Below are 27,174 nucleotides of genomic sequence, written 5' to 3' on the forward strand. Positions count from 1 at the left end.
GTGCAACATTTGGAGTAACTTAAAAAAGAGAGAGGTTGTTAGCCCAACTACCACTAATAAGTAACTCCATCAACATAGTGATCATGGTGATATTGACGGTAGGGTGATGGTCCAAATAATTCAAAGACTTTTATCTTGGTATTATTTTACAAGTTCATTAGATACATATGATAATGACCTCCATGTGTTGTGGAGGGAATTCTGCATCAGACATAGGATGTTTCTTTGGGAGAGATGTCTTCTGGTTGTTCATTATTCCTTGACAAAGCAGAGGAATTTCTTCACTTGGATTTTTGTTGCTCCAGGAATCTACCTTTGGGTCTTTGAAGATGCTGTAGCTGATACGTGGCTGTGGGAAGGAACGTTAGCATGGTGACTGATTTCATCCTTTTGGGATTTTTAGAGCGTCCTCAGCTGCAGGCTGTCCTCTTTGTGTTGTTTCTGGGGATCTACCTGGTGACCCTGTTCGGAAACCTGGGCCTCATTGTCCTGATCAGAATGGACTCACACCTCCACTTCCCCATGTATTTCTTCCTTAGTAACCTGTCCTTTGTGGATGTCTCATACACCTCCTCCATAGCCCCTAAGATGCTCTGTGATTTCTTTAGGGAGCAGAAGTCCATCTCCTTTATAGGCTGTGCTACACAACTGTTCTTCTTTATTGGAATGGGAGGTACTGAGTGCTGTCTCCTGGCAGCCATGGCCTATGACAGATATGCTGCCATCTCCAACCCTCTCCTCTATCCATTGCTCATGCCACCGACCATCTGTGTAGGGATGGCCATCACAGCATACACAGGAGGGTTTCTCACTGGGTTGGTCCAAACCAGCTCCATATTCCAGCTTCATTTCTGTGGGTCTCGGGTTATTAACCATTTTTTCTGTGACTTGCCACCCCTGATGTCCCTGTCTTGCTCTAGTACTTTCATCAGCCAAGTAGTGAACTTCCTGGTTGTGTGTGCAGTTGGTGGGGCATCAGCACTGGTTGTCCTGGTCTCCTATGGGTACATCATTGCTGCCGTCATGAAGATTCATTCAACCCATGGGCGGATGAAAGCTTTCAACACCTGTGCCTCTCATCTGACTACAGTGGTTCTTTTCTACGGTTCTGGTCTCTTCTCATACCTCCATTCTAATGTTGGCGACTCACAGGATAAGGACAAGGTGGTGTCCATGTTCTATGGTGCAGTAATCCCCATGCTGAACCCTCTCATCTATAGCCTGAGAAACAAGGAGATCAAAGAAGCATTGAAGAAACTCAAGGAGAGAAAGAAGCAAGTGTCCTGTCTGTGCTATATAGTTCCTTAGGTCAAAAAGAGAAAGAGAGAGAGAGAGAGAGAGAGAGAGAGAGAGAGAGAGAGAGAGAGAGAGAGAGAGAGAAAACAAACCAGCACTCGGGGAGGTAGAGGCAGTCAGATCTCTGTGAATTTGAGACCAGCCTGGTCTACAAAGCAAGTCCAGGACAGCCAAGGCTACACAAAGAAACCCTGTCTCATCGCTCCGCAAAGAAACAAAAAATAAAACAAACAAATAAACAAACAAATGCAAACCCCAAACCCCCAAACAAAAACAACAACAAAACCCAAACCAACTTAAGCCTTTTGATAAATGTAAACAATAAACTAATAATGTGGCTCAGAAAATTGGTAGTAAGTTAAAGAAACTATTTCAAGCATGACTTCCTCCCACCCCCCACCCCCACGCCTTCTCTGGCCTCAGTGGGAGAGGATGTACTTAGTCCTGTTGGGACTTGATGTGCCAGGGTGGGTTGGTACCAATGGTGGGCTACTCTTCTCTGAAGAGAAAGGAATGGAGGGATAGGGAGATGGGGGATGGGGGGCTGGGCCGGAGGTGTGAGGGTAGGACTGGAAGGAGAAGAGGGAGTGGAGGCTGTGATTAGGATGTAAAGTGAATAAATAAATAAATGGAAAAAATAAAAATAAGATCTTAAACAAAACAAACAAACAAAAAAAGACTTCCTTCCCCATGCCACCCAGTGAACATGTCTACTGGACAATTGTGCTCATTGGATATTTATTTTCTTTATTTTATTTTCTTGCGATGGGCTGGTGTTAGATTTTAAATGTGTTCACTTGGAAGGTAAAATAAATATGTTTGTGATGGTATTCCTCTACCATAGGCTACCAGGTGCTAAGTTCAAGAAACTATGTTTTAAGAACATGATCCAAAGCCTGGTCATAGGGACACGCCATTCATTGATGTCTTCATTACAATGAAGAACGGTTCTTGCTGATTCTCTTACCTCTTGGGATATATTGCCTGGCCCCTTGTCTTGGACTATGACTTGTCCAAGGATTTATGCTAATTAGAAATATTAACTTTAGATTAAGAACTCAAGATCCCCCAGACATGACTTCAACAATGATGATTCAGAGTAGTAGGGTAACAGTGTGCAGTCATAAAGTCCATGAAGGCCAGATAGAAGGAACCAAGACCACCAAATTTCATAACTTACAGTTACAAAATTTTGGTATCCAATTCTTAGTCTAGGGGTCACCTGCAGTCAAAGAGAATAATGAATATGACCCAAAGCAAAATTGCAAATTTACTCAAACATTATAGGACTTTGTTTTGAGGAATTTTAAGGACTCAATTTTGTTCTCAATAATAATTTTTTTAGATGGTGTCATGTTACACTATCAAAAGTTTGGACACACTTGTACATAGAATGCCATTTGGTTCAGGCCTGAAATCTCCTCGTGACTAGGTAGACCATCTGGAGAAGAAAAATTTCCCTCAAGACATTCCAATTTCATATCTGTTTGCTAGATCAGTTTTTATTCTTGCCCTTTTATGGCTGTCAGTTTGTTTCTTGTCTGCAGTTTCTTTGAACCTTGATGTCAGGCTTTCAAACTGTTCTGATAGCCTTGCCTCAATTTCCGTGGGTTCTCTAAGCAGTGTCCCCACTCCAGTGGTGTCTTCATTCCAGAACACTATGCAAGATAAGACATACACATCAGAGAGTTTACTGCAGAATGGAACATATCAATAAAATAAATTTTAACTGCACTTTTCATGATGATAATCCTAGAGTAAATGGTAAGTGAAGTCTTGTTTCTTTAATGATTGTGGATATAGAGCATGGTGAGTCACAGCAACCAACTCTGAATCACATTATCCTACAGTGTTCTAATTTGATCATTTCTATGACTAATTGAATTACTGGCAATATCTATGAGAGAATTTAGTCAATATATTCTTCTGTCAAACCTTCCTGATCCTAGAGTCATACAGACCAGGCAATCACTACAGAAATACATTTTTATAATACTTTAGGAACTACTTATCTCCACATGACACTATCTTTTCCCTGATTGCCTTTTCCTAAGCTGTTGGCATCCACGTGTAAACTTTACTCTTCCTCCAAAGCAATGGGCAGATCCTTCTACAAACTATGTGCTTAATACATATCTGTTTAGTAAAGAAGTAAGTCTAAGTTTACCTGGCAGATAATTTGGAAATGCGAAACCAACAGAAGGGAACAAATGCCTATTGGAAGCTCATTATGTGCCAGGTGTTGTACACAGCTTTTAAAAAACTAGAACTTCAATTCCATAAAATATACACAAATTCTTTCATTAAAAAATTCGGTACTGAATAGATAGCTTAGGGATTAACAGTGGTTTTTGCTCTTGCAGACAACCCAAGTAGAGGGTACTACGGAAGTTATTAGATGACAAGAAGGAAAGGGGGGGGGGAGATATAAAGGAAGTTAATAATAAGTCACATAGAAACAAGTTCTAGTTCTTTATTGCTGTTGTCAGCAATTTAATCTCTTATGCCCTTTTATTGAAAAACCTCAACACAAAACAATGATGTATTTTGAAAGGACAAACTGTTAATATTTTGTTTTGATCATTACAAATTATATAATGCATCAAATGATCATCAAGCATCTCATAAAAATGCAGCTACTATCGGCCAATTAAAACATGAAGGCCACTAAATAACAAGAGTTCATGACGAACCAGTGGCTGCTTAGATGTAGGAATCATTGAGCAATATTCAAGTTATAGAAAACCCAGTGTCCTAGCTTTGACTTTCAGAATTCTTTCCCAGAGTTTCAGATGCCTATCACCTCTTTGAGTTGACCTTTGCAAGTTTAGATCACAGTTGTTGGTCCCAACATTGAACAGTCTTTCATGGATCATCTCACAGACGATGGTCATACCTTTGATGGTTTGTTTGTGGATGCTGTTCAGGAGTCTACTTGTGAACGTTGGCCCTAACTTTGGATATTCTCTTTTTGAGGTCACATCACAGAGATGATTCCATCAGTTGAAAGGCCTTCATGGGCCCAAGTCACACCTCAATGTTGGTCACACCTCTAAGCTGTTCATCAGGAGTCAGGTTCCGATTGCTGTTTTTCCTCCTGTCTGGGCCCTTGCAGCCAGGATAGAGATTCTGGTCTTATCTTCCCCATCAGCTTGAAAATGCTGGTCCTGACCCTAGGCAGCCGCCCGATTTCTGGCATCCCGATGTGTAGAGGCTCAGCCTGTTACCCTACAGACTTCCACCTCACTGAGTACTATACAGTTCTGATGCAAAGTTCCTTCCTGTGGTCTAGAGTAATTCTACTGGCTACACTTTGGCTTGTAACGCCAGTAAAACTTATTCTGGGTTTCCCAAGAGTATGGTTTATGGATTGTCTGAGGCTGCCGAGCTATGGCTTATCTGGTCTTCTTAAGATGGTGTCTTGCTGTTAATTTGGTAGCGGGCTGAAAAGACAGGAGCTCAGAGTGTTTTCTATTACTTAGTGCAACCTTTCTTTCTGTTTCTTTTCTCTATCTTTAAGATGTCTGTTTTTGCAAGCATAGTGTCAATTCTCTGAGGTTCTCTGTCTTAGGCCATAGCTCTGGTTACACTCTTAGTAGAAAAGGAGAGCTAGCTCCCCAGATCACGCAAATCCATCCAGTACAGACTGGATTCTTCACACGGTGCTTTGTAAGTGCCCTACTTTATTTTGATATTAAATTAGAGATTCCTTGCCATCACCTCTCCTTGACAGCTCCCACCCAACTCTCACAAATTTATTCAGTCAAGATGGCATCTACTGTCTCCTGGAAGTTGGCCTAGCTTTTGATATGACCACACAGAAGCACTTCCCATTGGCTTTCTCTTTCTACCTTTCATAATAAAAGATTGTAAACCCACTGGGTTCTTCTTTTAGTTGACAAACAGTTCTAGTGGGAGAACTCCCTCTTGAGGGAAGGAGTGGAACAGGAAGACTCAGCACATCAGGCTCGGAACCATAGTCTAAATTGGAGTTTACTTCACAGACTACAGAAGGCCTATCTCCCTGCTTTGTGTACTAGGCTTCAAATGGGCCTCTTAGATTCCTACCAAGCACATAAAATGGGATGATCCTGGCCCATGCAGCCATTCATATGGATGGTGAAATATGGGGATTGGAAACATCTGTTCCAGGTCCAAACCTGCACAGGATAAACATTACACGTGAACCATGACTCCTTGTGATACAGCGTCAAAAGCTTGTATGTAGTCAGATGTAACTTCTGGCATGTACGTAGTCAAACAGATGTGACTTCTGGCTTGTTGGAGGAAGTAAAAGTGCCTTTTGGCATCGCAGATGCACACCTTTTGGGGAAGAACTGTTTCTCTCTGCTTGAGGCAAGAGGTTAGTGTGTAACCCCAGGCATTTACTCCCCCAGGATGAATAGCCTGAACTCAATGCAAAAGACGAAAGGAAATTGATGGTGGAAAGGGAAAAACAGGAAAGTGCCTGTTATGAGCCAATTTACTACCCTGGTGTGCAGATTTAGATTGTGTACTTGGTCAGTATGTGTTTTTGATAAATTAAAATTGAGGTCATGAAGTGGCTTTTGTTTCTGTTGTGACTACTTTTATGTGAAAAGAAATAGTAGCTATGTCAGGTCACTCACTCTCACACGGAATGCCTAGGATAAGACAGACTTGTGTCCCAGCACACTACAGAATTATCTTCACTCTTAATCTCAGCCCCAGGTATCATCACACCGGAACAGGAGGGCTTGAAGCAATGAGACATCATAAAACATGCACAAGTGCTACACCACATCCTTTTTTTCTGAGAGGACAGCCTCCAACCTTGCTAAGCCAATGAGAAACCTAAGGCTTGTCCATGAGGTAGAAATATCCTGTGTCTTGTGGAGATAAAAGCACACCCAGAAGGGCAGATGTTGCTACTGACATCTTCATTTTCAACAAAAACTACTGAGAAGAGAACAGAGCAGAGAGCCAAGATTGGAACAAGTGTAAGAGAGTGAACAAAATTCCAAAGCAGACACTCCAGGTGGAGAGCAGGTAAAATGTGGGATTTGCTTTTTCTGAGGACTCATTACTGCTGCAGAATAAACAGCTGTGGTGAAGAAAACAAGACAGCGAGTTATGGAGAGTATATGTTCACCTATATAGTAGACTATAACTTATTGCACGTCGTGAGTTATGGAGAGTATATGTTCACCTATATAGTAGACTATAACTTATTGCATGTCATGAGTTATGGAGAGTATATGTTCACCTATATAGTAGACTATAACTTATTGCATGTCGTGAGTTATGGAGAGTATATGTTCACCTATATAGTAGACTATAACTTATTGCATGTCGTGAGTTATGGAGAGTATATGTTCACCTATATAGTAGACTATAACTTATTGCATGTCGTGAGTTATGGAGAGTATATGTTCACCTATATAGTAGACTATAACTTATTGCATGTCGTAGTGCTCTTAAGTACTCCAACCAACATTTATTTTCCTGTTTTGTACTTAGCATAGCTAGAAGAGCAATTTATGGTATTAGGGCAATTGTTGAATTTTCTGTTTAAGCAACTGCTTTCTTTCCCATCTTTCTGTTTGCCTCAGGCTCTCTGGTGTGTGGCCGGGACCCTCAGCACCATGAAAAACCTCATTGTCATGGTCCTCATCTGGACCACAGTGGCATGTGATGAAACAGACAAGTCTCTTGAAGGGATCCCTGAGGCTGGCTTTCGAAAGTGCCAGGATGCTTTGAATCTACCTGTTTTGGAAGTGCTACCTGGAGGAGGCTGGGACAACCTGAGGAACGTAGACATGGGGCGGGTGATGGAATTGACATACACCAACTGTAAGACCACGGAAGATGGACAGTACATCATCCCCGATGAAGTCTTTACTATTCCTCAGAAAGAGAGCAACCTGGAGATGAACTCGGAAATCCTGGAATCCTGGGAGAATTACCGCAGCACCACCTCATTTTCCATCAACATGAATCTCGATTTTAATGCCAAAGTCAATGGTAAGTTCTCAACTGAGTTCCAAAGGATAAAGAGCCATCAAGTAAAGGACGATGCTGTAACTACCAGAGTTCAGGTGAGAAACCTAGCCTACACGGTGAAAAGCAACCCAAGTTCAGAACTCAGTATGGGGTTTAAGAAGGAGCTCATGGAAATCTGTGACCGTCTAGAGAAAAACCAGACAAAGATGGCCACCTACCTGGCAGAGCTCTTGGTCCTCAACTATGGCACCCACGTGCTCACTAGTGTGGATGCTGGAGCTGCACTGGTTCAGGAGGATCACATAAAGTCCTCCTTCATTAAGAATAGTAAGGGACTCCATGTTGGTGTGTCTGCATCTGCTGGATTTACCTTTGCAAATATTGTGAACTTTAAAACTGAGGCAGAGTTTTCCCACAAGAATATCTTGACCACAGCATACCTTGCTAATAGAACCAACTCCAGGGTGCAGAGCATTGGAGGGACTCCATTCTACCCAGGCATCACCTTTGAAACCTGGCAGAATGGCATCACTAATCACCTGGTGGCAATAGACCGTTCTGGCCTGCCTCTGCATTTCTTTATCAAGTCTAACAAGCTGCCTGGTTTCCCACACCACTTAGTGGAGATGCTGGCAAAGACAGTGGAAGCGGCTGTGAGAAGCTATTACAACTTTAACACATACCCAGGCTGCACAAAAGCCGACTCCCCGAACTTTGATTTCCAAGCCAATATGGATGACGGTTCCTGTGACGGTAAAGTGGCTAGCACTCCATTTGGAGGGGTTTATCAGGTGTGCTCTCAGTTCTCAGGGCACAATAACGTTCCCCTCTGCAAAGATTTGCAGCAGCGGAACCCACTCACTGGCAAGTTCTCTTGTCCTTCTGGCTTCACCCCTGTCCATCTGTTATCTCATACCTATGAGGAGGGTTACCGTGACAAAGAATGTAGAAGGAAATGCACCCTCAAGATCTTCTGTAGGACAGTGTGTGCTAATGTAATACGAGTGGCCAAGGCTGAATATAAGTCTTATTGGTGTATGGCCACCACCCAAGTACCTGAAAACTCAGGAATTCTCTTTGGGGGAGTCTTCACTGACAAGAGCATCAACCCCATGACAAATGAACAGTCATGTCCAACCAGTTACTTTCCTCTGAACCTGTTTGAAAGCCTCAAGGTTTGTGTTTCTCTGGATCATGAGGTGGGGCACAAATTTGCAATCCCCTTTGGTGGGTTCTTCAGCTGCTCAATGGGGAACCCCTTATATAATTCCGTCACAGCTGGAGCCTCAGAGAACTCGTTTCTACGAAAGTGCCCTGGAGGCTTCAGCCAACAGCTAGCTGCTATCGTTGATGGATGCCAAGTGTCCTACTGTGTCAAGGCTGGGGTCTTTACAAAATCATCCTTGGCCCCCGTTAGGCTTCCACCTTACACTCAGCTGCCCATTATGAGTCAGTTTGCCAACAACTCTGTTGTAGAAACAAGAAGTGAGAGTGCCAAATCCTGGGTTAAGGACTCCTACACCGAGCAGTGGAGGTTAGAGGAAACATCGAAACTGCACAGTAATAGCATGTCAGGAGCATCAGCTGCTGGAGTCGCAGTTGGGGTTATCCTGGCATTAGGGGTTTTAACCGCCATGGCCATCTATGGTAAACAGAGATTTAAGAAGAGTGAATGCGAAAGAGGAGGTAAAAGGGTGCTTCTTCCTTTTTCAAGAGCGAGAGCCACTCCTGATGCGGTGTAGAATCCAAATCCAGCTTAAGTCTTCACCAAAGGAACAGCTCCTCTCATCTCCAAGCCTTTCTCTTCCACCTCAGACTTCCTAAGCAGTAAAGCAGCAGTAGCAACAACTTTTTTTTTTATAACTCGGTGGTTATATTTATGTCTTTGCATTGGGAACTAAAGGATCTATGTGAACAAGGTAGGGGAAGGAAGACTGTCAACTCATTCAGCAAAACCCAGGCCTGGGTCCCAGCCACAGTGGAAGTGCTTATTCCCAAACAAGCATCTTCATCTGAATCTGTGTGTGGGAAAACAGCTGGGTTGGAGAGCACCAAGAGGTTTGTGATGAGACTGCATTTAGTCCAAACTTGGCAGAGGTTTTTCCAATTGTGAACTGGAAGACTTTGTCTTCCCCATGTCTTGTTTTGGGGTTTATGCTCCTAGATGTAGTCAGGACTCTGAAAGTATGCATATGGTTCTGTTCAGCTAGTGCTGTGGAGACTCCCAAGTTCTGTGCTGATGGCTGTGTCATCTCCCTGTGTGCCTGAAAGGAACTGTGGTGGGGGGTCCCATAGAAAGCCCCCTCTACATTTTCCTCAGGGTTAGGATTTTCCCAGACCACTTTTAGGCTTCTGAGAGTGTCAACAATTCTTCAGAAAATATCGAACTGCTCATATAAGGGCAAAGGCAAAAGGATGGTGGGGAACTGGTAATAAGTCAGGAAAGGTAAAAACTGAAGAGGACCCCAGTATTCCAGGAACAAGCTGGTTTCTTCTAACTAACTGATATCTAGCTTTGAGCTCACCACAAGCTCACTGAAATGGACTGTTGTTTAGAGAAATCAACTACTATGGTTTAGTTTTCTATGTTACCAAAAATGAAAGTCTTTCTTTTTCCATGAATATCAATCACCTTAATGTCCTCCCATCACAAGATGTCCTCCCATCTTTGTGTTTGAGCACAAACACAAAGACACATGCACAGACATACCCTATATTACAACAAGAAATCTTTATTTTCCTAGAAGTGAAAAAAATGTAAAAGACAAAATAAGCCCATGTTTAAGTGTTACTTTCTCCCTAAATCTAAAGCCAAACAGAAACCATCATGTCTTGTTCCTTTAGTTTTTGCTTGTTTTCAAAGCTAGAAACAGAGCTAATGTGACAAAAAGTTATGTCATCAAGGTACCTGTAAAAGGCACCCAGAACCATCTGTGACATGCATTTCAGTCCCAGGATGGCTCCCATGGGGCATCTGGCAGGATGCATGGGTGACACCTGGCAGTAGTTGGGGATTTGCTCCATTTTAATATCGTATTTAATTCTCTACAACGTGGAAATTCCTCCACAGCTGCTTTAGCAAGTATTCCCCCACAGCACATCATCAGTGAGCTATGTTCTAGGAAAGATGATGTGTCCTCTCCTTAATGCTTCCAATCAAGGACGCGCGCACACAGTAGGCCCTCCTTAAGAGCTCCAAGTGTCTCAGGCTCTGGGAATAGGGGGAAAATTATTTATTTGTTTCCAGCTGAGATACTGAGAGAAATGAAGATCTGATTTTGAATTCTGCCCTCTTGGCTGTCCAGCCAAGGGGTTGATTGCATAACCTCTTCACAAAGCCTGTCCTTTTTCAGTATTAAAATGTTCAGTGTTACAACATTTTCCTCTGTGATCTGTGGATTCTGAGTGAGTTTTGTACGTTTCAGCCAAGCTAGCAACATTTTTTTTAGAGTCCCGACTTTCCTGTGTAAATCCTTTCAGGACCACTGAGTCTTTGAAGCTAGGCAGCACTGCAGAAGACTCCTAGATTGTTAATGTACAAACCTTCCATCGAGACCAAAGTATTTCATTAATTATATTCCTAAAATGTGTGTATTTATTCAATAAAATGTGTACCCTGTAACATTGTGTCTGAGTGGCCATCTATGTGAAGTCAGAATTTGGGGGTTTCTGGTTCACACTCAAGCTACTTCACAAAGTCAGACCCAGATCCCCCCTCCCGGGGTGGGGGGGACCCTGGGATCTGCAGAGAGTTTTGAGTTCCTAAGGTTGTAGTCTGTGGCAAGATGCAGCCTGGCTTCTGAGAAAGCCACATCCTGTAGGATATCAGAGATGGAGACAGAGTTTGTTGATAATGGAAGCTCTTTATTTCCTTTTTTATTTTTGAGTCCTCTTTAGTGTTAGAATGCTTAATACTAAACATTTATTTGAAGGGGGAAAATCTGCCTGAAAATGGCTAAAGCATGTGCTGCATTGTAGTCAAGTGAAGCTATTTTCAAGAAGTTAATATTCAGGCTGGAGAGATGACGCAGCAGTTAAGAGCACTTGTTGCTCTCTGGGGTTGTATTTCTAACACCCACAGAGTACAACCCTCTAGTTCCAGGGGATCCAGTGCAGGAAAAGCACTCATATACATAAAATATAAATAAATAAATCTTAAGAAAAAGAAGGTAACATTTATGGTTTTCAAGATAACTGTTCTCCCCAAGTTCACACACTCATTTCCCTTGCCATGTGGGCTGTCTCTTTGGGAGGAACTAGAGTCAAGCCAGGTCAAATGTGGGAATGGAAGAGCTGTGGAAATTTTTTAGAAAATAAAGAGAAGGGGAGTTTCCCTTTATCTTGCTAGTTTGGTTGAAGTTGCCCACAGATAGCAGAAGTAACCCACATGCTTCTGAGACCCAAAGCGCTTCTTCAAAAGCAGGCCCTTGGGAGTTAACAATGTGTGCTTGTTCGCTTGCAGTTTACTGTTCTGCACATACACCTCATGAGCACCAGGGGGCGATGTCCTCTCATAGACCAACACCAAGAACTTCAAATCACAGCAGTTACAAACACCTGACATCTGGACAGTCACCAACCTTCTCCCAGAAATGCTCATTCAGATGCTGTTAACAACAGACAAGGGCAGGGGGAAGTGGTTGTTTTTTATCCTGGGTGGATCTGTTCTCAGTGCTTTCATGATACTATATGCCAATCTCCTCCAAGATAAAAGCTTTGCATGTTGGAGGACGCTTCTTAAGACACAGAATGTTCTTTCATTTTTCTTTAATTTAATTTTTTAATTTTTAATTTATTCACTTTACATCCCAATTGTAGGCCCCTCCCTTGTCTCCTCCTGGTCCCCGCTCCCTCACTCCCTCTTCTCCTCTCCCCTAGTCCTCAGAAAAGGGGGAGCTCTCCTCTTCTATCATCTGACGCCAGCCCCTCAAGTCTCATCTGGATGGCATGTATCCTCTTCCTCTGTTATCTGGCAAGGCTACCCTGCCAGGGGGAAGTGACCAATGAGTGGACACTGGGCCCTGTAGAGACTGATGCACCAGCCATGTATCATGCATGGTGAGGACATACACCCCCTGCTCAGATGTAGTCAATAGGCAGCTTGTGGGTCCCATAAAATGGGAAGTAGGAGCTACCTCTAACAGAATGTTCTAAGAGTGTAGGTCACACTCCATCCCTGGGAAAGTCAAGGCAGGGATCTGGAGGCAGGAAGTGAAGCAGAGGCCATGGAAGAGCCCAGCTTACTGGTGTACTGCCTGTGGCTTGCTCAGCCTGCTTGTTTTCTTTCTTTCTTTCTTTCTTTCTTTCTTTCTTTCTTTCTTTCTTTCTTTCTTTCTTCTCACCAACCAGATTTGTAATCTCTCAAATGGACTCTGCTAAGAACTACCCCCTCTCTCCAACACACACACTTTACAAAAGGCTCTCGCTATGAAGCCAAGGCTGGCTTCAAACTGGAGACCCTGCCTGCCTCAGCTCGGACTATACAAGTGTGTAGCACCTCACTTGGACAAATAGTAATTTTCTTCCTTATATAGCCCTGGCTACTGAAGGCAAAGGCAGGTTCCCTCTCATTCTAAGATTAGGTAGATGTCAAGAACAGAGTAGCAAAAACCCCCCATCCTCTCCATGCCAAACTGTACTTACTGCAAAAACTCATACCTGTGGGGTGGGGCAGGGCAGAGCAGTTGTTGAGGCATTGCAGTGGCACCATTGTGACAAGAGAGGAAAGAGCAAGCTATGTAAAAAGAATGTTCTGTGCTTTACATGGCTAGTTTATGGTGTTCACAATGCCTGTTGGCGGCAATTACCTCTAGAAAAGTTGGACAGAAAGAGCCAAAAAAGCAGCATGCATTTCTCTCCTATACAGACCCTTTCAGTTAGGGATCTCAAGTCCAAGTAACTGAGGTGCACACTAACAGAAGGCCAGCCACACAGGGGCTTCAACTAGTTACAACTCCAAGTGGCTCAACTGGCTTCAACATCACAGGGAGCTTATTGGGGATACATGTTTAAAAATGCAGTAAGACATCTTTCTTATGTAGAAAAAGAGCAGAAGAGAGGAGGGAAGGGAATGTGTCAGTGTCCTGGTTATCCAGGTTGGTGATGAGGGCTGGCTTTGCTGAGAAAGGGGCTCCTCTTTGGAGCCATTTGCGGGGGGGGGGGGGACGACCCAGAGAGACTCCTTAGCTAGTGGGCTGAGGCCAGCAGCTGTAATGGACTCATACCACACTTTTGGCATACTTGAGTAGTACCCAGGGCTCTAGGTTACACAGGGACAGTGGAGGTTCAGGGTCAAGCTCCTGCTGGGCCTTGCTGATGACTAGGAGGGAATACAGAAGAGGAATGGCTCCTGACCAGGCCTTTCCATGGCTTCAACTTAGAAGATTTGACAGCAAGTGTGAACTGGCGTGTGGGGCAGGGGTTCCGCTGCTGTTCCCAAAGCCTTCAGGTTCCAAGATGGCCTTATTAAAGGCACAGAACCCAAAGAGCCTTGCAGGGGTAGCCTCACCAAATACTGGCAGCCAGGTGTGTTCAGCTGATGGCACAGCTGGTTTCACTTGACTTGGGATGCCAAGAGGGTCTGCAGCAACAGAGGCAGGTGAAGTCTGCACAGCAGTTTATGGGTCCACAGGTGTGTGTGGCATTATAGTCCCATTCGCAGTTCCTTTCTAACACCTGCATTTATCTTCCCTTCTGCTTGATGTAGCGGTGCCTGGGAGACAAGGGATGCTCAGGAAATTTCTGAAACCAAACCTGGAGGCTCATCCACTCCTATTGGCATAGGGTGATATCAGGGTGCTTTGGTTGTCATAAGATCCAGATGCCTAGGTTCTCAGCTTGCCTGTCAGCCTGCTTTCTTATACAACACAAGACTATAAGACCAGGTAACCACACAATCATAGGCCCTCCCATATCAATCATTGATCAAGAAAATACACCCAGGATTTTCCACAGGGCAACCTGTTGGGGGGCATTTTCTTAAGTCACTTCCTAACTGACTTTTGTTTGTGTCAAGTTGACAAAAACCTAACCAGGACACTCCCTAAGCTGAGATAATAAACAACTCAAAAGGCTTCAGGAAGTCTCTAAAATTGACCTGTGTACTTCTTTGAATGAAAATGACCCCCTATAGGCTCATAGAGAGTGCCACTATTAGGAGTTGTGGCTTGTTGGAGTAGGTGTGGCCTTGTTGGAGTAGGTGTGGTCTTGTTGGAGAAAATGTGTCACCTGGGGGGTGGGCTTTGAGATTTCAACTGCTCAAACCTGTCCCAGTATCTCTCTTCCTGTTACCTTTGATCTGGACGTAGAACCCTCTACATGCCACCATGTTTCCTGTCATGATGAACGGACTAAACCTCTTAACTGTAAGCCAGCCACAATCAGATGTTTTCCTTTATAAGAGTTGCCATGGTCATGACATCTCTTCCCAGTAACAAAACTCAAACTAAGACAACTAGGTACACTAGACCCCCACTATCAGCAAGCATATATTAGTAGTAAAGACTGCTGAAAGACATTCTCAGACAAGCTGAGCTACCTAGAAAAGGCTCAGACCAGCCAAGCTGCCTGGAAGAGGCAAACATCAGCAGAGTTACCTGCAAAAGATTCACATCACCTGATAGGTTGTACAGTGGGCTCCAGGTTCCCAACTTCTGTGAGCTGTCAGCCATGCTAGGGTTGGCTGTTGGTTTTGCAGCAGTCTTCGTGTCATTTCTGGTTCTGTAAATAACCCCTCACCCATGATCCAGTAAGAAAACAAAAACAACGAACAAACAAACACCTCATTAGCTTATCCAGATGGACTTTGGTGCTATCCCTACTTGGATGGCCATCAGTTCTGTATTTGGGATGAGCGGAAACTTATACTTGCCTTTTCTGAAATAGTGTCACACAACACAAGGACAAAGCAGGGCAAGACCAGGGCAATCACTTTTGACCAAGTATAAAATCACGGAGGAGTCTGAATCTTACAAAGAGGAGAGGGAATGGAAACACAAAGGCACAACAACCACAGATATAGCACATAGCTTTTCAAGGCATCAACATCTCACAAGGCGTGGCTCCAATCCCATTTGTCATCCCTGGAGTCTCAGGGAGGGAGAACATGGCTGCTGCTGTTGAGACTGTGATAGGAGAAGCGCAGAGTCCCCTGCTTGCCCCAGGAGAGCACATCAGGGCTTCTCTTGGGGGGAAAAAGTAGTTAGTGCCCAGTGTTTGACCTTCTTAAAAATCTGTGACTTCACTTTTATGGGTTGGCATAAGAGAAGGGGCAAGAGATTTCCTCCTGACCCCAAGTGGCTTTCTTAGCCAGGTTAGGATACCCGGAGCCTTAAAAGATGTGGGAGGGACACAGATCACTGATCTTGTGTTCAGTGTTCCAGGGGTTAAGAATTGTCCCAGCAGTCAAGAAGCTGAACCAACACAGATGTGAGTCTAGTTCCTGTTAACTCAAACCAAGAAATTAGCATAAGCACAGTGTGAGTGTCTTAGGTCTCTCAGCAAGAAGCAAAGATACAAGCTCAAGGACCAAGGATGGATGCCACCGCCAGATGACACCGCCAGATGGGCAAACCACTTCACCACAAACTGTTCTGGTGGAAATAAACTTCAACGTTTAGTAAACCACACAGCACACATGGGGACCAGTTACCAAGAGGAAGTGTTAGAAGATGCACTAAAGGGGATGTCCCTGGCACAAATAAGAGTAAGTTAAGAATATCCTTAAACTGACTGAGAAGAACCTCTCAGCTACAAGTTTAGTGTCAAGAAGATTGATGTAACTGGCTTGCAGGTCCTAGCCCATGTACCATGGAGACACTGGAAAGGACCTCAGAAGACTCAGCCCATAGGCCGTAGGCAAACAGAGACTCAAAGACAGAACTGACTTCCTTAAAACCACCAGCAGCTTAGCGGCAGTAGGGGGCAGGGTGGTATTCAAATGTATATGAATGTGCATGCCTGTATACACACATGTGGAGGCCAAGCTAGAGATCTCCCCTGCTCTCTCTTCCTCCCTCCCTGCTCCACACCTTCCCTCCTCCTCCGGTGGCCCTGCCCCCCCCCACTCCCCCTCCCCTACCCAGGGCTCTTTCTGAGTCAAAGTCCCTCACTGAATCTGCAACTAACCATTTTAGATAGGCTGGCTGTCCACTGAGCACCTGGGATCCACCTGGATCCCTTCTCCTCAGCCAGCACTGAGATTAAATGGGTCAGAACGGATTTGTCCTGGAATCTGTTGCTTACTGACTCCTTATTAAGAATAACAGGATTCTAAATTGTCAAGATTTGAGCATGGAACAACATGTTCAATTTCACTCACTTATCATGAGAGAAATGAAATGAGCAGAGGTCTCACTGTGCCCCAGTTATCATTAAAAGGCAGGAAATAAATGCTTGTGTCTCTATGCTAACCAGTCTGGCTTGTATACTAATGAGTGCTGTGAAGCCAAATTCAGGTCAGCATACTTACATGGCAGGCGCTTTACTGACAGTGATCTTCCTCACCTACTGGGATATTTTTCTATATGCATATATTGAGCATTGGTCAAACCTTCCCACTCTTTCCTACTTTCCCTCACTCTGGACCATCTCCCACTTCTAAATTTCCCTCTTGTAGAGGTAAGAACATAAGAGCTCAAGGGCAGAAAGGAGGGCCTTGAAACATTGGCTTATGGCCATGACATGATCAAGGCAGGCACCCATGAACTCATGACAGCTGCATTTGCTAGCACATGGGGCAGCACAAGGCAGAGACAGTAAACACTTAGCCACGGATGGGGAAGGAGATCACGGGGCCCCACTCGGACTCACTCAAGGGCCAGAGGGCAGCTAAGGTTGCTGGAAGAGAGGAAGCAGTTGTCTTTAGTGAAGTGACCACTGGTGAATTACTGTGCTGCCGTAGAGATTTTCACACCCAGGTTCACATAAAACTCCCTGGTTAATGCACAAAACTCAAGTCCAAGTGGATTAAAGACCTCAACATAAAACCAGAGACACTAAATTGGTTAGAAGAAAAAGTGGGGAAGAGCTGGAACACATTGGAACAGGAGACAACTTCCTGAACAGAACACCAACAGCCCAGGCCTAAATGTCAACAATTAATAAATGGGACCTCATGAGGCTGAGAAGCTTCTGTAAGGCAGAAGACACTGTCAACAGAACAAAGCGACAGCCTACAGACTGGGAAAAGATCTTCACCAACCCTACATCTGACGAAGGTCTAATATCCAAAATATATAAAGAACTCGAGAAGTTAAACACCACCAAACCAAATAATACAACTGAGAAATGGGGCTCAGAATTAAGCAGAGAATTCTCAACGGAGGAATATCAAATGGCTGAGAAACACTTAAGGAAATGCTCAATGTCCTTAGTCATCAGAGAAATGCAAATAAAAACAACTCTGAGATTCCATCTTACACCCATCAGAATGGCTAAAATAAAAAATTCAAGTGACACCACATGCTGGTGAGGATGTGGAGAGAGAGGAACACTCCTTCATTGCTGGTGGGAATGTAGACTAGTGCCACCACTTTGGAAATCTGTCTGGCGCTATCTCAGAAAACTGGGAATAGGGCTTCCTCACGACCCAGCTATTCCACTCCTTGGAATATACCCAGAAGATGCTCCAGCACACAACAGTGACATATGCTCAACCCTGTTCATAGCGGCCTTATTCATAATAGGCAGAACATGGAAACAGCCTAAGTGTCCCTCAGTCGAAGAATGGATAAAGAAACTGTGGTACATTTACACTATGGAATACTACTCAGCTATTAAAAACGAGGAATTCCCGAAATTTGTGGACAAATGGATTGAACTAGGAATTATCATAATGAGTGAGTTCACCCAGAAGCAAAAATAGCCAAATGGTATATACTCACTTATATCTGGACACTGGCCCAAAAGGCATGTCCCATGAAAGTCTTCATGTACCAGGAAAGTGGGTCAGAGGTGAGGACATCCTATTGGGACTTTAGGTGAGAGGAGCATGGGAGAATGGGGAAATAGAAGGATCCAGAGGGTCCTAGAAACCTACAAGAAGAACACTATGATGGGCTGATCTGGGCCCAGGGATTCTGTTTGAGCTATGGCACCAGCCAAGGATAATATGTGCAGTAAGCATCAAACCCCTATCCAGATCTAGCCAAGGAACAGAACAGTCTCCACAGTTAAGTGGAGAGTGGGGACTGACTTTCACACGAACTCTGGTGCCATATTTGGCCATGTGCCTTTGATGGGGAGGCCCGATGACACTCAGAGGAAGAATAGCAGACTACTAAGACGAGACTTGATACCCTAACATCATATTCAGGGGGAGGAGGTCCACCTCAGTCACAATCATAAGGAAGGGGGAAGGGGGAAAGCGGGAGGGAGGGAGGAATGGGAGGATTCACGGGATGGGATAGCAATTGAGATATAATATGAATGATTTTATTTATAATGAAAACAAAAACAAAAACTCCCTGGTTAAGCTTGGCAGCTCACAAAGCAAAATAAGACATGAAAATGGGATGGAGACTTGACAGGGGTCAGGGAAGGACTGGTGGAAGATGGGAGAAGATGGAGGGATGACTATGACCAGAATGTGCTATGTACAAGTATGAGATTGTCAAAGAATAAAACTTTTAAATAAAATAAAGATCCCTCTCCATCTCTTCCTGCTCTGCTTACCTTCTACTCTTGCCATCCCTAGTGTCTACTGTTCCATTCTGCACATCGGCAAGCTTGCTGGTTTTCATGAATGACTGACAACTTATACTGTTCCTTCTGCGTTCTTTCTGTGTCCTTCTAGATCCATCTACTATAGTGTTCTCTAGTCTATTCATATTGCTGCAAAAGGCATTTGATTTTCCTCACTCATTGGGTGGAAGGTATCAGGATTGGTTCCATATTTTTGGCTACTGTGGATAGTGCTGCAGCAAACATGGGGGTATAGGCATCTTTTTGGTATAAAGATTTCATTTTGGGGGGTTATATACCTTGCATTCTAGAAGATAACAGAAGTTTACCTTGAGGCTCTTGAGAAGTGTCCATACCGTTTTTCATATGGCCATACTAACTTCCATTCTTGTCAACAGTGCTTAAGAATCTCCATTTCTCTGAGCCCTCGTAAGTGTGTATTTCTTGTCTTTTAATGATAACCTTCTTGCTGGGGTGAAATGAGACCTCTGCTTATTTCATTTCTCTCAGGATAAATGAGTGAAATGGGGCATTTTTCTATGCTTAAAACTTGACAATTTATAATCCTGTTATTCTTAATAAGGAGTCAGTGAGCAACAGATTCCAGGACAAGTCCATTCTGACCCATTTTCATAAGAAATAACTTACTATAACGCAGTCAATACTGTTTACAAATCACCTACCTTTGCACAAAAATGCAAAGTGGAAGAGACCATTCTAGGTAAAGCCTAAAATACAAGTTTCAAACTTGTCTTGTAAAACTTCCATTCTAAAAGGAGTATAGAATGAATTATTTGATAAAGCAAGCAATCAATCACTTCTTGGCCTGTGTATTTATCCAAATGGCACTACAACCTCACCGTTTCCCTTTGTTTAGGATATTAATAAAATATTCAGGCATCCCCTTGAGTTAGTTAATATGGCTTCCCACACTGTCATAAATTATCAGAGGAAAGGCAGGCTCCTCAGGCCTTTCTTGGGAGAAATGAGCTATAAAAGCAATCTTCAGATTTCCCAGCAAGCTCAGAAAGCTGATATCCATCAAGTTCCTGCCTACACCATGTGGAACGCTCCATCAGTGCCTGAAGCCAGCCCTCTAAGCAGCTTCATCTATTACTTGCAAGTAGGCGCTATCATTTGCTTCACTGCTGTGGAGGTGAAAGTTTAGGGGAAACCCAGAACGCGTCTCATTATCAATTATAGCACTAGAATATATTAATGTTATGTCAGTCCTTAAAATCTCCTTTTTCACATCCTTATCTGTCACAATAGCAGTTAAGAAACCTGAGTGACTATGAAAAACATAACAAAATCTAGGAACTGAATAAACCCACAACCCAGCACACACTGTTAACCTCATTTTCAAGCCTCTCTCTCTCTCTCTCTCTCTCTCTCTCTCTCTCTCTCTCTCTCTCTCTCAATAGAGGACTCAAAGGTCCCAACTACACCTATCTTGGGATGGAAGAACTACCCAAGCTAATGATCTTGTTTTACTTTTGATGTATTCATGAATAGTGTGGGTAGAAAGAAAAATGGTTGTGACTCTTTGTTTCATCTGAACGTCCATTGGAAGATGATGATAAAAGAAAGGAACATTGAAGAAAATGGTACCTTCTCCCACAGGAACCATTAATAGGCATTAATAGTCCTTGGAGAGGGTTTGGATCTCATGATGTCTTTACCCATGATGAAATGTTGAAGGGCCCCAATCTTATGCAGGCATGTGCCACTGCTGTGTGTCATATTGGGATGGTAGCATTTCATGGCCCCTTCCCTACCCTTTGGCTCTTACATCCTTCCTGCCTACTCTTTCACAATGTTCCTTGGCCTGGAGGGGGTAGTGGTGATGCTGATAGAAATGTCTCATTAGGACTCAGTGCTCAAAACAAAAACAACACCCAACCAACCAAACAAACAAATGAAAACAGAGAGAAATTAACTCAGTAAAATGCAATGAATTACAATCCTATAGCAATAAGTGAACAAAACAGGTTTTCTAAGGTTCAGAATATTTCAATCAATATATTTAACAAAAATGGTTTCATACATTTCAAAACCTACTGATTATAATAAATGATAAATTTTCACCGAAGAGAAGCACTGACTGTTATTCCGAATTTTGTTTTGTATTGCTTGACAATGAAGCAAACATGCAAATATGAAATCTGACAGCAATTAACTCGGAGAAACCCGAAGTTACTCAATTGCTTCTTTTGCCCAAGCATTCCGCAAACAAGAAGTCACATGGCCTGAAATGTGTGAGTATTACGAAAGGAAGACAGAATGAAAATCTGTGCTGAGCTCTCCACACCAGAGTCCTCTTTCCAGCTGAAGAAAGATACACAAGAGGCTTCTCACAGCGGGCTCTCAGGACACTCAGGAGCCTGAAGGGAGGTAAAGGAGCCAGCTGTGTTTCCTCAAGCTGTGTGGAGTTGAGTTCTGCGGGGGAAGACAAGCAAGAGGGCTGGGGAGAAAGAGCACAGAGTAAAGTGCTTGCAATTGTGAGGACTGGAGCGAGTCGTCCAGGCTCAGATCATCTCACTGGAGTCCTCACAAAAACAAAAAGCCAAAAACAAAACAAAACAAAAACAAAAAACTTGTGTTAAAGATGCTAATTGGCTGTTTCAGAGTATCTGTGATATAGATAGGTAAAATGTGCGTCCAGATACAAGTTACTTTGAGTTATCTTTAGCCTTCTTATAAGCTATTTATTGCCCACCTCTGGGTTTGGCCTAACATTCTCATGGCTATTGGGTAAGGCACTTTCTGGAATGGACACACAGATTACTAGTTTCTACTGACCCAGTATCTGAAGTTCATAGGAAAACTTTCACTTCTCTATCATAACCCCCTCTCTCTCCATCTGATGTTCCTACCAATGCATCTGAAAAATAGCTTTAATTATGGCTTTCTTAGTTCTGTCATTATAAAAAGTTAATGAAATCATTATCATAACAGAACTTAGGTACTTAATGTAACCTGAACATGGTAACTTGTATTTGGCTTCAGAATAAACTCTTGTGTTATCTTTCAAGTAAGAGCTCTGTTTTTGTTTGGGTAGTTTTAGCATGTGAACTCAAGGATGACCCATTTTAATTGGATGAGTCACCCAAACCAGCACCAGGTATAATGATGGGCCTTTGTGCCCAAATGTCATTGTCTCTTCTGGTAGATTTTGGTAAGTTCTTTGTGCCTGGACCTCCACTTCTTTTGGTCAACAGCCCATTAGATTTACTCTCAGCTTGTTGTTAGGATTCTATTTAGACACTCAGGGATGGGGTTGAAAGGTGTATTTCCTTTGTCTTATTTTGTTTGTTTCAGAACATTCTGTTTCGGGGTATCAATTTTGGTTTTACATTTGGTTGTCAGTTTGACAGCCTTTGCCCTTTTCTTCCACCATGACACCAATAAATAACTAGCAAATTTCTGCCACCTATCCTGCTTAGTATCACCCCTGTCTTTAGCTTGGGCAGCATATAAGCCTAAACCAAAACTCAGATACCCTAGCTGGCTTAGGGAAGCTGGTAGCTTTCAGGAGTAAGTGGGAGTCTGAGACTCAAAGAGGAACTGCTAAACAAAACCTGCCTTTGTATTTGGTAACTGATCATTTAGCTCATAAATATTTGGAAGTGGAGGGTATACAAGAAAGGATAATTTGGCTTTATGGTTGTTTTGATGGGAATTTTTTTTTTTATCTCAAATTGTTGTTGTGGGTTTTCCTTTGTTTTGCACTAAATGGGAAGTCCTAGGTGGACAGTAGAATTAAAGATGGGCAGCTTACTTTAATTAGAATTTTAATACATCTAAAGAAATGATAAAATTTGTAGTGTGTGTGTGTGCACGCGCACGCTCGCTTCTGAAATGGTAAGCTCAAAAGTGATGTTAAAACCAGGTTGGAAATTAAGAAAATCTTAGAGGTTCTGTCAAAGCCAAAGGTAAATTCTGAGGTGTCTACTGTTAGCTCCCTACTCTCACGCATCCTTGAATGTGGCCTCTTCGTTATCTCCAAGTAGAACAAATTCTGTATCAAGGGAAAAGCTTATTATGGCTTCTAAGATCAAACTGAGAGGGGAACATTCCATGTTACGTTAACAATGTCTGTCTGTGGAGCTGTCTTTTGGCTTGATGGTAAAGAGAGAAAGACAGGAATCTGACTTTATACACTTCCCCTTTGGCCTTTTTCGTTTTGGAAGGCTTTTCTTCTGTATGATGTAGAGGGGTGAACTATTTTGTTTTGCCAAGAGGTACACACTGGCTGTATTATATATGTTCATGATAATGTAATTGTCTTTAAGTGGGACAAAACTCTCTGCTCCTAAAAATCTTTAAACATAGCTTTAAAAAAAAGCCACGCCCACCTCATCTTACATTTTAAAATTTATTGTGGACTAGAGTTGCTATTTTTTGGCGTATCTGATTTAAGAAGCACGCGAATGCTTGTGAAGGTAGACTTCTCAGGGCGAGTCTTGACTGCTACTGCTTCACTTAAAAAAAAATTAGAAGAAGAGGTTTTTCAAGTTCCTTATCTTAGTCAAACCTAGTTAAGATATGACTCTAAAATTTGACAACTAAAGAAAAAAAAAACTGGCCATTTAAAACCCTACTTAACCTACATAAAATCTTACAAGTGTATTTTAAGGTTTACAGTTAATCCTAACATGTTTCAATAGATCATAAGTGTAATTATCTTTTATAATGTATTTGGGACAATAACTAATCTCTGTGCCTTCAGCTTTAAGAAAGAAAGAAAGAAAACAGGTAAGTAGAATTCCTGTTAAATGATTTATATGCTTATTACAAAGATAAAGGACAACAACTGACCTAAACATGAAAGAGATGAAACAGGCTGGAGACAGAAATGCCCCATTCAAATGAAAAGGTCCATGCCATTCTCTCTCTCTCTTCAACATATTTTAATTTATTCTTTGGAAAATTCATTCCACACACCTCATCACACTCATTTTTCAGTCCTTCCATGTTCACCCTTCCCACCCTTGAGACTTTCCCCCAACCCCAGCCAAGAAAACAAAACAACCAAGTCCAATTTGTCATATGTACACACTATAGCATGGTCAAACTCTCAGTGGTCTGCCCCTTAAGTAGAACCGCCACCCGCCTGCACCCTCACCAGAAGCCAGCCATCGTGGAGAGCTACACTTCAGCATCCTGGCCACACATTTTAAAGTGCTATCTTCGATGGCTTTCTGTTTAGGCTGTTACGTTTTTTTCGGGGCTGAGGGCTCAGTGAGGAGTAAGGGTTGTCACAGAAGCCTTCTATGTCCCTCTTTCTCAACTGTGTGTCTCCAGTCATCGATACCACTGCACAAGTAGCTTCCTACCTACGTTTACAGTCAGCAGAAGCACGAATCATGGGTTTCCTCATGGTTTCTGGAGAGAGCACAGATCACAAACATGCCCCCCCTCCGACTGTAGTAGGACCACAGGCCAGACACAGCCCTCAGCGACAGCGCAGACTAGGACATCACTATGGTGTCAGTGGCCATGCAGGCCACTTACATCAATATGACCCCTGGTGGCAGGATAGCCCAGAGTGATCCACTTGCCTCTGCCTCCCAAGTGCTGGGATTAAAGGCACCATGCCTGGCATCTGAAATCTTCTGTATTAGTGGGTAAATAAACAAAAGTCATTAAATGTCCAAATTAACTAAAGCTCTCAGCTTCCTTATTTGAAGACACTTCTGTGAGTTCTGATGAAGCTAAGACTTAACTCCCCTTTGAAAGATATCCGTGTCTCCTCATAAAATAGGTACCAAGTGAACTATACATTAAAAAAAAAATCACGAGTCACCTCTATTAAAAGGAGACATATAATTTTATAAGGGTCTTCAAGATGATCCCTTAAAATTCAATCCACTTGGAACTCTTGAAAGATAAGGAACTTGGAAAATGAACTAACCAAGAGTGTTAACAATCTGCTTAAAATATAAACAAACAAACAAACAAACAAATCAATAAATAACATCAAGACCCCCTTTAGCCTGGACAGGGAGGACTGTATCAGGTACTTCTAACTTTTGTGCTATAAAGCCTTAGTAGACAAATTCTTAGACTCACATTCTCACCTCCAACGTGTGCCAGCTTCTGAGGACACATCTACACGGACTTCAGAAAAGCAGAGTGACACCTGCTTTGAGTTATGGTGGCCACTGAGCTCTCCAAGTGACTGCACTAGAAACTCCTCTGACAGTATTTTTATTAATCTTCATTTTTTTTATATTTTTCAAACTTTATCTTATTTAGATATTTTTGAATTATCTAAAACAGTTGGAATTTGCTTGCTATAACCCTCAGTGATGGAATTAATAATTAGTAATCTTGGTTTTAGTGAGGCTATGCATAAGGACGCCGTGTTTTTACATGAATCATGGCCATGTTACAACTGATTGTTTACCTGGGCACCCTACCTTACTGAGCAAAAGTCATCAGGTTTGAAAAGACTCAAGTATTCTCACTACATTTATAAAGTAGTGCCTCTCATTATCAGTATAATTTGGATGTATAATTTTAGTTATTTTTCATTGATATGTTTATTTTAAATCTTCCAAAGGAACCTTACCTGGGGATGTACTGTTTTGACTTAAAAACTCTTAAGTGAAGTTCTTCCTTCTTAAAAAAAAATTAACTGGAACCAACTAATTAGATTATCAGTTCATATTAAAATTTCAAACATTAAGGCAAATTGAAAGCTCTAAAAGCCCTACAGCATATTCAGATATTTGACTGCCTTAAAACGGCTTCAATTTTAAAACCTGACTCTGTTAGGCATATTTGGATTCCAGTTAACACTTCTGAACCAAATTATACAAAAAGTAATCAGTGTCCAATGGCACAGTATTCATGGTATTTCATATGTCAAAAGCTCATTTTTAAAAAGATGTAATATTTTTATTAATTCTTTGAAAACTTCATATAGTGTTTTTAAATCGTACTCAACTCCTAATCGTCCCCCTCAAGTTCTCTGACGTTCCCATCCCAGTTCTTAGACTCCTCCACTTCCTGTTCTCTTTTTGGTTCCTTTTTGGACAACAGTATCTCACAACAATATCCTGACCCTCTGGCTCTTACAACACCCTCCCTGCCCCACCCCTCCCACCCCATCTTGTGCAATGTCAACTGGGGCCGGGCGCCCCACAATCAGTTGTTCTCTGTGTTTCGGTCAACTCTGGTTTTCCGTGATGGTCTCTATCTGACTCTGGTTTTCCGTGATAGTCTCTATCTGACTCTGGTTTTCCGTGATGGTCTCTATCTATCTGCTGCAAAATGAAGCTTCCCTGATGAGGGGTGAGTGCTACACTTACCTGTGGGTATAAGGAAAAGTATTTACAACTCAGTTAGAAATTAGAAATTGTGGCTTTCCGTTTCTTTTCCCAAACGAAAATCTGTCACAATACCAAAATAATGAATTCTCCTTTATGTTCCACGGCTTCACCAGGCATGGGTCGTTGGCTACATTTACAGCATCTGATGTGGATTCTCTCCTACTGAGTGAGCCTTAAGTTCAGTTTAGGTGGCGTTGATTGCCTCCATGACATAAGTGTTACTATTGGAATTTTCAGAATATCTTACAATGATGAACATTGTGGTTTGTGGTTGTTAGAAGTAGATAAGATAATCGGACGCTTTCTTGGCAGTTTTTAATAGTTTCTTCTGATGCTATAAAGACCTATTCCTCAGGGATATTTCAGGTCAGAGCCATATTGATTCCTCCAAGTTTTGTGTCCAATGTGTGTGGTATCTTTAGCAACAGTGTCTTACCTTCCTTTTTCTGGAATACAACTGAGGGCAATGGCAGTAATATATATCATTTGGGGTGTCTCCTTGGACCCCCCCAACAACACACATCTGAAGAGATAAATATTTAAGGCATACTGTAGTATAACAAAAAAGGAACTTTTAGCACCTAAACAATATTTTTATATTTTTTAAATATTATGGGGCCTTTGCCTGTATGTATGTAAATGTGCCACATGCTTGCAGTAGTCATTGAGGTTAGTATCCAACTGAAGCTGGACTTGCAGCCAGCTATGAATGGTCATGTGGGTGCTGAGATTAGAACCTGGGTCCTCTGAAAGAGTAATTAGTACTCATAACCACTAAGCCATCTCTTCAGCCCTCCAAAATTAAACACTATTATAGTAATAAAACATAAGAGCTATTACAAAGTGACTTCAATACTTTTTTTTTTCTAATTAT

General features: G+C 42.5%; 2 protein-coding genes across 2 annotated transcripts; both read left to right on the plus strand.

The window, feature by feature from the left end:
• Positions 1 to 342: 342 nt before the first annotated feature.
• Positions 343 to 1,308, plus strand: LOC127189826 (olfactory receptor 5A1-like; the record flags this gene model as incomplete). Its single annotated transcript, XM_051146920.1, has 1 exon — positions 343 to 1,308. A coding segment is annotated over one exon (966 nt), but the record flags the coding sequence as incomplete, so codon positions are not given.
• A 5,612-nt stretch (positions 1,309 to 6,920) lies between these two features.
• LOC127189382 (macrophage-expressed gene 1 protein-like) lies at positions 6,921 to 9,020 on the plus strand. Its single transcript, XM_051146178.1, has one exon. It carries the CDS (start codon positions 6,921 to 6,923, stop codon positions 9,018 to 9,020), a length of 2,100 nt encoding a protein of 699 aa, XP_051002135.1.
• The last annotated feature ends 18,154 nt before the right edge of the window (positions 9,021 to 27,174 follow it).

Source organism: Acomys russatus, chromosome 5 (genome assembly GCF_903995435.1).
Source record: "Acomys russatus chromosome 5, mAcoRus1.1, whole genome shotgun sequence".
Taxonomy (NCBI): domain Eukaryota; kingdom Metazoa; phylum Chordata; class Mammalia; order Rodentia; family Muridae; genus Acomys; species Acomys russatus.

Coding starts and splice junctions, on each gene's coding strand:
- LOC127189382 (XM_051146178.1), top strand. CDS start 6,921: ATGAAAAACCTCATTGTCATGGTCCTCATCTGGACCACAGTGGCATGT.